Source organism: Oreochromis niloticus, linkage group LG7, assembly GCF_001858045.2.
Source record: "Oreochromis niloticus isolate F11D_XX linkage group LG7, O_niloticus_UMD_NMBU, whole genome shotgun sequence".
Classification (NCBI taxonomy): domain Eukaryota; kingdom Metazoa; phylum Chordata; class Actinopteri; order Cichliformes; family Cichlidae; genus Oreochromis; species Oreochromis niloticus.
In genome coordinates, this window is record NC_031972.2 from 25,020,285 (window position 1) to 25,031,614 (window position 11,330).

General features: G+C 39.6%; 1 protein-coding gene across 1 annotated transcript; it reads right to left on the bottom strand.

The window, feature by feature from the left end:
- Window position 1: 1 nt before the first annotated feature.
- LOC102083307 (patatin-like phospholipase domain-containing protein 7) lies at window positions 2-2,887 on the bottom strand. Its single transcript, XM_025909337.1, has 6 exons — window positions 2,780-2,887; window positions 1,706-1,786; window positions 1,007-1,135; window positions 799-879; window positions 141-173; window positions 2-10 (listed from the first exon to the last, which is right to left on the bottom strand). The coding sequence occupies exons 1-6, from the start codon at window positions 2,885-2,887 to the stop codon at window positions 2-4; spliced, it is 441 nt and encodes a 146-aa protein (XP_025765122.1).
- Window positions 2,888-11,330: the final 8,443 nt, after the last annotated feature.

Here is an 11,330-nt window from a genome sequence, read left to right on the forward strand (position 1 = left end):
TTTACACCATCTGTTTAATGCAAAGTCAAGTGCCAGCACTGGATCAGTTTCAATACAAGACAAAGCTGAAATTGAACGGCATGTAGTGCATGTTTGGATGCACGTGTGCATGTTTGTGTGTGTGCTTGACCTGTCTCTGCAGTGTTTTCAGTGGTTCCGGCAAGTAACTCGTCCTGGAAGTGGAGAATAATCTTTCAATGATGAGTCAAATATGGACGGGATAGGTAATCTTCAAGGGTTTGCTGGCAATTACAACTGTGTAGCAAATATCAAGTTAAAATAATTTTAAATAATTTTGAATTTCTTTTAAAATATGCAACAGAGCTCTGTATATTCCTCACCAACAGTTTACAATCACCAATAATGTCACTACCACACATTCAACAATATTTTACTTTATGAATTAATCTGTTTAAGGCTAGTTTGAAATATAGAAAAACTAAAATCTAAAGATTTTTAAAGTACATTGAAATATAGACTTTTTAAAAATAAATTTCCTAACTCTAAATCAAAGATTAGATTTAATAATCATAAATCCAGAGGTAAGTCAGATATATATGTTACTGCTCCCTGTTTCTGTTGAAGTGTTTAGTTATTTTATTCATTTTCTATGATCTATGATGGACCAGGTTATATTGCTGTGCTTAATGTTGTGCAAAATTAGCCTGTGCGTGTGTGCGTGTGTGTGTTCTATGCCTGTTGATACACAAGCACATAACAAGTCATGTGACACAGTCATCGTGACCATGTGTATGCACATAAATACTGTAGGTGTGCACTAATTAAATCTCCTCCTACCGGATTGAAGAGCTCAGTTGTTAGGCCCAGATAGTTATGCAAAGCCAAAAAGGTGACTCTTTGGAGGCGCACCATAATTATCTGAAACAGGGAAAAAAAATACACAAAAAAACCCCCAGCAGAATATACTAAATATCATGTTGTAGCTACATCCAAATTAGATGGTTAATTGGTGAAAAAACAAACACTACATAATGCACTCTTTTACCTGAATGACGCGTACAAGTGTCTCAGGGTATTTCTTAAACACCGACTTGAAGGCTGAAGCAGGTAAGCGTAAGATGGTGGAGCGAGTTGCAGCTCGTGCCGACACAGTTTTATACGGAGCTGGATAACCCTGGCAAATCAAAGAAAAGAATCAGAGAAATCTCATCCACATCTTTCACAGCTGTCTATTTGGAACTGTCCTCTAAGTAATAAATTGGGCTAAGGATACTTTCTGCAAGGTTTATTACGTGACCTGTGCGTGTACCTCTGCTTGCAGCATTTTAATGTGGCCTAAATAATTGTCAGCACTTCAAAGCTCTATAACACAAGTGTGATAGTGTTTAAATGGTTTGTATGCAATTGCAACAAAGTAACAAGATATAAAAAAGTGAATCTTTCACTGTAATAACTGATGTTTTCTATACAATATACATTACATACGTGGTTTGAGTTCATTACTGCACAATCAGTTCCAAACAACATCAATCTGAGTGTGTGAAAAGGATCCCAACGATCCATTTTAAGAAGAGAAAAACAAAGTCGAAAAGATGCAACTTAAGTAAACAAATTACAGCAAATAGAAAGTACATTAATTTTGTTTCAGGGGCATGAAGGTAATGAATAAACAAATAAAACTGACACAGACACTTCAGAAGGCAAATGAGGACATAACCTAGAGAGAGAAAAAACAGCAGCTCACAGTGATAGTGTCTAGAATACTGAGCAGGCTGTGGACACTGTGTCCAGGGAGGACATCCTTCACCACTGATTCTGTGCCATCCTGTAATACAAAAAAGAAGAATACAGGACATGATGGCAACAACATAATATTAATAAGGTAAAAATATTTCACACTTTCTAAACAAATCTGCAGACATCTAGTTGGATGAAAGTAGGAATTTAAGCAAGCCAACAACATATTGGGATGCCACTCACTTGTTGTGATAGCAAAAAATGAAGTAGTTACTAGTTATTCTACTGCCCTCTGGTGTTTACACTTTATCACTAGACGTAAACACGGAAACTGGAAAATAGAAAAGGACACTGAAAATGAATGTAAATTAAATTAGGTACAGTTTTCAGTTGACCTTGCATTACACTTATTAAATGACCAGTGGACACAACTGTTGACATGGAAATACAATATAAGGCAATTAAGTTTCAAGATTAGCCTGAAGAGAGAGTCAAATGCAGATCAACATGTCATTTACATACAGTCCCGATCAAAAGTTTAAGACCACTTGAAAAATGGCAAAAAATCATATATTGCATGGTTGGATCTTAACAAGGTTCCAAGCAGAGCTTCAACATGCAACAAGAAGAAATGGGAGTGAGACAAAACATTTTTTAGAGCATGTAATTTATTGAAAACAACGCTTAAACTGAAACAGGCTGTTTTACAGCTGATCAAAAGTTTAGGACCACACCTCCAAAAAAACCTGTAAACCCCACCAAAACAGAAATCAAAGTTCCAAACATGACCTCAGTAATGAGTAGCTCCAACATTATTGTTGATCTCTTCAAAAATTTGAAGAGTTTGATTCAAGCATCTCCATGAGGTGAGTGGGAACATTTCTCCAAGTGGTGAAGACGGACGCACGAAGGGCACCTACTGTCTGAAGCTGTTGTCCATTTTTATAAACTTCCCTTGCCATCCATCCCCAAAGGTTCTTAATTGGGTTTAGATCAGGGGAACACACAGGACGATCCAAAAGAGTGATGTTATTCTCCTGGAAGAAGTCCCTTGTCCTGCGGGCATTATGTACTGAAAAACCCAGTCGTTACCACACAGACGAGGGTCCTCAGTCATGAGGGATGCTTTCTGCAACATCTGGACATTGCCAGCAGCCATTTGACGCTCCTGCACCTCCTGAAGCTCCATTGTTCCACTGAAGGAAAAAGCACCTCAGACCATTATAGCGCCCCCTGCACTGTGGCCCGTAGAAGACATCTCAGGTGGGATCTGTTTGTCAAGACAGTAACGTTGAAAACCATCAGGACCACCAAGGTAAAAAATTTTCTCATCAGAAAATAAAACTTTCTTCCACCTTTCCATGTCCCATGTTTGGTGCTCTCTTGAAAAGTCCAAACGGTTAGTTCTGTGGTGTTCAAGGAGACGAGACCTTTGAAGACGTTTTTTGTTTTTGAAGCCCTTCAGTCTCAGATGCCGTCTAATGGTTATGGGGCTGCAGTCAGTACCAGTAACGGCATTAATTTGGGTCGAGGATTGTCCAGTGTCTTGACGGACACCCAACTGGATCCTCCAGCTGAGTGCTGGTGAAATTTTTTGTGGTCTTCCACTTGACTTTTTTGTTCTGTAACCCTCAGGATCATTTAAGAAATTTCAAATTACTGCCTCACTGTGTCCCACCTCAGCAGTGATGGCGTGCTGTGAGAGACTCATTTCTTCTTGTTGCATGTTAAAGCTCTACTTGGAACTTTGTTAAGATCCAACCATGCAAAATATGACTTTTTGCCATTTTTTCAAATGGTCTTAAACGTCTGAAAAGCCTTAGTTTAATTTTTTTTTTTTTTTTTTAAAGAGACTCCCTTCAGGGATCTTGCAGGCTCTGGGGTCAAAATTACTTTTGAGATGATATATTTGATATTAAACATTAGCTATAAATTAAATACTGAGCATCTTTAGCACAAAAATGCCTTTAACATGTTAAGTGCACTCAGTTAATTCTTTCCAAATGTTAATTCATGACATCACAGTTAATTTATGTCATAATAATTTATTGCATTAAGGTCTTCATAGGGATAGTATTTACTCGTACTATCATTGTCTTCTATTAAAATTTATTTGGTGATGTGTGACAAGAGACCAAAGTAAAGACATTCTGTACTCAAGTAGAAGTACAGATACTAGTGTTAAAAAAGCTGAAGTACTGACTCAACTTCTTTACTCAACTAAGTGAAAAAGTACTCAAAGAAAGTAAAAAGTAGTTTTCCACCAGCTATTTTGTGCAAAGCTAACTGAAGCTTGTAGTGTATTAATGTAATAATTAATTATTACTAGTACATGGGAGTACAAACTTTAATTTTTAATTGGAATAAATGTACTCAGCTTGAATCAGTTAAGCAGAACATGAGCAGAGAAAAAGAAACAATTTTTTTTAAGTAGCTCTATTTTCTGTTGCCTACATTATAGAGGGTGAGTTTGCCTCTAAACATGAAAATGAGTACAGTCAGGGGTTAAAGCTGAATTAGCAGGTCAAGTCAATTTATTTTATTAGCACATTTAAAAAGAACAGAGGTTGACCAAAGTGCTGTACAAACAAACTAAAAAAATAGAGGTTGCAGTGACTCAGAGTGGAGAAAGAATCACAACTTACAACAATTTCTATTGACAGCTGCAGTTGATTTTCTTTGTGTACAGGCTGTGATCAGCTGATCTGAGCTACTGCTGCTCTGATGTTTACTGCTCTTTGTGGATTTCCAGAAGTGAATTCAACAAGATGTAAGCAGATATTTTTACCAGTTGTCCTGGCTGATTTCCAGCCAGGACAACAGGACTGGTATAAAGTTGGTATGAAGCTGGAATTCAGTGAATGAATCTAATATCATCAGCTTAACTTCATATTAATCTCTGCTACACAGATGTGACCAAACTCTGACCATGAGCACCGCAAACTGTGCACCAGTAACACACAGTTTAAATCCACCACAGTACAGCAAACTAACCTGTTTATGCTGCACTAAACTCCATAATATTTTTATGTAACTTTTAAATTACACAGTCACCCTCAGTTTGTTTAGCAGCATGTTTCACAATATGAAAAAACATAATGTCACATGTACAGACCCAACACATGATTTAAAAACATGAGGAGATCTCCAAGGAGAAGACGCTATGGCACACGTTTTTGCCTCTTTCATTTATTTTTATGCCAGGTCCCCTGGTGATTGTTACACAAACAGGTTTGCCTTTCACGTGTTACTGTTTAGGCTCAAATCGGTTTGATGTTTGAAGGGCTGCACTGACCTGAAATAATAACATTCCTCAAATGTCAAGCCAAATGTAACAAGCCCGTTTTGAAAATGCAAGTAGAAGGTACAGATATTTGTTCAAAATAAAGGGAGTAAAAGTAAAAACTTCTGGTGAACAGTGTGACAAATATGCATAAAAAAAGAAAAGAAAGAAAGAAAGAAATTAGGAACCATGCTCCTGCTGGCAATTTTCCATGAAGATGATTTTAAATTTCTAATTTTCTTTCTCTTCTTCTCAGATATTAAGCTTCTGGATTCATTACCGATGCCAGCGCTCCTGTCTAGCGGGCGCTCTTATGTGCAGCCACACAGTGGCACTGCTCTTCCAAATGGCACATTACTCACCACTGACAGTGCCAGTTGTGGCCCCTGTGCATAGCTGCAGTGAATCTGAACAGCAATGGCACAAGTACAAGTCCCACATAATGGTAATTTAATTAAGGTTAAAGAACACTTCTTATGACTTTTTTTCTGTCTCAGTTTCTCAGTGTGAACATACAGTATGGGTTACGCAAACACGCATCACAATTTTGCCGTACGTGAATTTAACTACAATTTTCAGTCAATGTGTAACTGTTTAAACTGTCCATAAAATTACTACTGTTAATGGTGTCAAAAGCAAGACGCAGACTTATCTACATCACCTCCTCATACACCAGACAGAGCCACAGAGGCCGGAGATGGACACCAGATACCTGAGGGGGTCAGTAATTACAAAGGTTTCCAAAGAGGTTATGACGGGTATGCCACTGTGGCACATGGATTCATTTTAGGAATCACCACTTCCTATTTCAAGAAAATGATTGAAGCAAAAACTTAATATAAATTAGCACTTTATACACGCTATTATTAAATAATACAATCTGTATTTAAGGACAGTAATCAATATATGTTTGCTATATATACCTACATAACAAAACTAGCTGTAAATATGCTTAAAATACCTGAGTGACTTAAAGCTGTCAAATTATACTGGAGGATCAGCAGTCTTTCACATGATTATTCTAGGGATATGGTTTGGCTGATTCTCCAAATGTGCACACTATGCAAATCCTACTGGGAGCCACCAACACACAGAAACTTGTTGAGCTAATGATGTGCTCAAAAAGAGATCAAGGGTGACCTCTACTGTTTAAATTTAAGATGATGCATGATGAATATGTATTTCCAGCTCAACACGCTATCCTGTCTTCTTTCTCAAACCCCTCCCTCGCAATCAAAGCAACCACAGCGCATACAACAAAGAAGCAAAGTTCTTGTCTCTGGGGCATCTTTACACAGCCTGCACCTGGGGTCTTACCTGGTGTGATAGACCCCACCCTCTATGGATCTTGTGCTCAGAGCTTGTTCCTGTGCTGCCATGATTAGTGCCTCTGTGCTGTCTTTCAGTCCAGCTTTGTCCAGCCACTGGTAGGATTTCTGGATGTCAGCCACTTCCTCTATCTGCCGGTGGTACATACCATGCAGGGGCCTGTCCTTCCATGATGGTTCCTCCTGTTCCTCCTCATTCTTGGGTTTCTGCTGCCTGAGGTATTCGCTGAGCATGTGGTCAGTTGGGGCCATCTTATTGATGTATTCGTGGATGTTTGTTGTCTCATCCTGGACTGTGGTGCTGACACTCACCAGTCCCCGGCCTCCTACCTTCCGCTTAGCGTACAGCCTCGGGGACTTGAGGTGAAATCCTCCATCCATGGTCAGGAGCTTCCTTGTCTTGATGTCATATATATATACAGTGGAACCCCGGCTTACAAAGACCCCATTTAACGAAAAATTCAAGTTACGAAGGCACTTAACGGAAATATTTCTGCAAAATTCCCGTGTAACGAAATCCGCTGGCTGAGCCCACAATGCCCACAATGCCTTCCGAATCATGTGATAACCCCTTGGCTTTCGTACTTCCACATGAAAGACGTATTGTTGTTGCAGCGCGCTATTTCGTGTGCTTTTCGTTTGCAATTAGCCTATCGTTCATTCATAATGGGGCCGAAAAAACTTTCTGCAAGTGATTCGAGTGAAAAGAAGAAGCGTAAAGTGCTCTCGATGGAAACAAAGAGAGAAATTATTTATAAATATGAGTGAGGTCCTCCTCCACCAAGAACTTCGTCTTCAGCCAGCATCGCCTCACTCAAAAGGCGATGGAAAAAGGTGCTTCGACTTACGACAATTTTGACTTACGAAAGACCCTCTGGAACGAATTTATTTCGTAAGTCGGGGTTCCACTGTATATGTATGTATGTATATATATATATATGTGTTTACGTTGTGTGTGTTTCAGATTGCTCTCATGTTGCAAAGTTATTGGTGCAAACCATCGGCCTGGGCATTCAGCCGAGCCTCCCAGCGGTGTGATTTCATTGCAGAACTTTAGTATGTCTTAAGAAATGTTAAGCTTCCTGAGAAACAAGACACAACCTTCGGTGAGTGTGTGCCCTTGAAGAAGAGAGTGGCTATTGCACTGTGTAAACTTGCTACTGGCTCAGAATACAAGAGTATTGGATATCTTTGTGGAGTAAGAATCACAACTGTGTGTCTGTGCGTGCAAGAGTTTTGTGCTGCAACTGAGACGTTGTTGGTGGCAGAGCAAATCTGTTTTCCTGATGAGGGCTTCAGAGAAATGCCTGCCTACATCGAGAACAGGTGGGGGCTCCCATACTGTTTGAGCGCTATAGATGGCTCTCACCTATCCATCATAGCACCACAACACTGTCATACTATTTCAACCGTAAAGGCTGGCTCGCACTACATAATCATTCAGGGTGTTGTTGATGGAAAAGGTCGGTACTGGAACATGTTTGCTGGATTGCCACAGAGCTTGCATGACGTTCAGGTTCAGAGACTGTCCACACTGTGGGAGTTAGCCAGCTGGGGAAACCAGCTCACATGAGAAGCTTAGGTTCAGTGAATACTGCTTAATACATCCTTGAAGACTCAGTTTATCCCTTGCAGGGCTGGCTCGTAAAACCCTTTCATGACACTAGACACCTGACAGCAGAACAACAGCTTTTCAACCAATAATTTTTTTATTTATTTTTTTTAAACCGGTCAAGCAGCCAATTCCAGTTTCCATTGTTGGAAACTGGAATTGGCTGGGCCGCGCTATGAATTCTGGGATAGGTTGAGCCACAAAGGATACACCCGACCCATCCTTCAAATCTGGGGAAAAGGAGGACGCAATTGTCGGCCGCATTTGGAGGAGTCTTCAAATTTGGACAGCCTTCGTCGCATCGCTGTGACGTAATCGGCCTACAAATGCGGCTTCAGGAGGATGCAGCCTCTGAATTTGGACACAGCCAACGAGTTATTAAAAATGTACTTGCTTGTTCAAAGTTAAGTCGCCCCCAATGAAATATGTACCATTTCCAGACTTTTCGGTTGGACCCACTTCAACTGCCACACTCAGTAGCAACTAACTCTGGGTGACAGTAGGGGGCACTGGAAGTAAGACTCCTTGTAACAAAACATTTGGAAGATTACAAACATGTCATTAACTACTTTCACAATATTGCAAACGATAACAACGACATCTACAACTCGTACACAGTTATCCCCTCCTGTTCTGAATGGTCTATTTGAGTCACAAGTGGACCATCATAATGCAGATGCATTATCCTATGTACTTTTTTCAGTTGTGATGTGTTTGCATCAGTTTTTTCTGAAAGCCTTTTTGACAACTTACTATAAAGGCAAGTGAGTCTTTCGCAAGAGATGTTTAATCTGACCAATCCAAGTCATTTTCATAAGGAAATGCTGAGATGTTACCTTAAGGTCCAGCGAGTCAATATTCTTCTCCCAGGTATGTTAGCTGGTGTACATTGTATGCAAATGTAATGCCTACCACAGGCCCTGCATCCAACATAAAATATATGTTGTATGTGTTGTACAATGTATGCATTAATTTCTGACAACTCCCTCAGCTTGCTTCAACTCAACTGGCGTGTAAGGTCCCAGTCCTTTCAATTTTACTGAAAGTTACCTTACAGTCTGATTGGACAGCTAGTTGCAAGTACTTTGCCCTTCATCCATGTGTTTATGAGTTTTCTTATGACTCCAAGACAACATAAATGCATATAATCTAAGGGAAACATTGTAACCCTTTTCACTATACCACCTAAAGGAGACGATATTTGATTCAAGTGGTGGTCTACATCAGTCATTAAGTGACAATTAGCATCAGTTCTTAACTTTGCATTAACGTTTCGTTCTTCCACTCACCCAGTTGAACACATCTGTCACAACCAGAATAACCATTATGAGCCTTTGTGTTTTTAATGAAAGCTATTGCAGGTGCATCACACACAAATGAACATACTTTGACTGTCAGCCATTGTAAATAATGTCATTCCTCAAAATGTGACTAAATGGGCCTAAAAACTGATCAACAGTTTTTGGCTTTCTAAGACAATGTTGAAGTCTACTGCTTTTGAAAAGGGGGAGTCCATCTATATTAAACTGCAGTGTTATTTAGTTAAGCAGTCAAGAATAAAGATAGCCATGACACCAAACCTATAGCCAGGCCAAAATGATGGTAATCCCCACCATCCATTATCATAGTTCTTATTTGACCTTGCGTCCTGAGAAATGCCCTGGCACCATTATATATTTCTGGGTGAAACACATCCAAAAGGCCCAAGAGTGCAGTTAGTGCCCGTAAAGAGGCTGAAAATGTAGAAGCCAAGTGTCTTAAACTTGTTATTTAAAAGGTCAGTACCAGTATTATCTGAATCCACAGCTGATGCAGAGCAGCCAGAGCTCTCAAAACTACAGTCGTGAGCCTTGTGTAGTGATACAGAGTTTACACTCACTTCTGAACTCAGCACATAACCCCTTTCATCTGCGTTACAATAGTCTGAAATACCAGACTCCACTATCACTCTTGGGTGCTTAACTTATCCACTGATACAGCTACGTCTACTTGTAAGTTTTGTGTGCTAACCATCTGGAGTATCTCTGACTCTGTGGCCTCAAGCATTGATCTAAATATGCGCCTCCTTGGCGAGTGTGATGCCAATATGAATAGTTCAGATATTTGTTTAGAAAAAAAACCAATGGTTAAAGACTAAAGATATTTTAAGGACTTGACATCTCTGGGGTTTATAGGGAATAGTCTGAAAAAGAGGAAATATCCAGTGAGTGTCAGTTCTCTCCGCAAGAAAGCATTGCCAATGTCAGAGGAGAATGGCCAGACTGCTTCCAGCTGATAGGAAAGCAAGACTGAAAATAACCATTCATTACAACCGAGGTAGCATCTCTGAAGGCACAACATATTGAACTTTGACGCTCCCCCAGTGTAACTTTTGTTACATAAGAACAGGACACTGAGGCTACAATTCACAAGGGTTTACCAAAACTGGAAAAGTGTTTCCTTGTTTGATTAGTTTCAAGGATGATTCGTCCTGCTCTCCATTGGCAGGCTAGTGGTGATAAAAATAATCCTATTCATGCCAAGTGGTTCCACTTCATGCATTGAGACACAATGCTTAGACTGTTAAGTAATTGAAAGAATGATCTCTTATTTTAATTATAACAGTTATTAATGTTCTGGTTACTTATAGGATATTATGGCCATTTCTCAAACACATTTGTGGTGTTCCTAATGTTTTGCCTCACCTGGAAGGCATGGAGAAATCCTTTTCACCAAGAACCAAGTGCCTTAAAACATTATTCATAAGATGTGTCCTTTTAGTAACTAAAGCCCTTGATAGTTTCATTTTTAGTTACTTTCTCTGCAGCCCAAAATAATTCAATTTCTTTTACAATAAACTGTAACAGAGACGGTTAATTGGAGAGAAGGAAAACAAAACAAAACAAAAAAAACAACCCCACACATAATACAACAGTGTTTAATTAGTAAAACAGCTTGTCAGAACACACATTTGGGAAGTAATTGTACATTACAGGCTTAACAGTAAACTTCTTCAGTGTACATCATTAGTATGGGAATGGGTGCCAAATAAGGGCACAAGCAGTCATTTTCCCCCCAACATGAGTCATCGAAGGTTGCATTAATTTCATGGCACAGTTCCACACATTACATCAGCTCTTCATCCATGAGACGTTCACTCTGCCAGACAAGATTGATTCCCTGTGCAGTGGGTTAGGTACAAACAATATCAGAGCGAACTCCATCACCTCATTGGTAAACAGCAAACGTTTTCTTGTCTCGAGCTGTTGTACAGACCATATTTAACCAAACATCATATGAGAGCCCATAGTGTTTATCACAAGGTTTCTCTCGCCGTGTACACATAATGTAAGGCTGCAGGCAATATAGCACCAGAGTTTATAAGGAAATGAAAGACGAGGAAAGCAAAGTTGCATTGGCAAAGTACTGA

Excerpts from the sequence above, each read along its gene's own strand:
- LOC102083307 (XM_025909337.1), bottom strand. The coding sequence starts at position 2,887 with ATGGAGCTTCAGGAGGTGCAGGAGCGTCAAATGGCTGCTGGCAATGTC. Across the intron at positions 880-1,006 it reads CACTTGTACGCGTCATTCAG|ATAATTATGGTGCGCCTCCA; the intron begins GTAAAAGAGTGC and ends TCCCTGTTTCAG. Across the intron at positions 174-798 it reads CAACTGAGCTCTTCAATCCG|GACGAGTTACTTGCCGGAAC; the intron begins GTAGGAGGAGAT and ends CTCCACTTCCAG.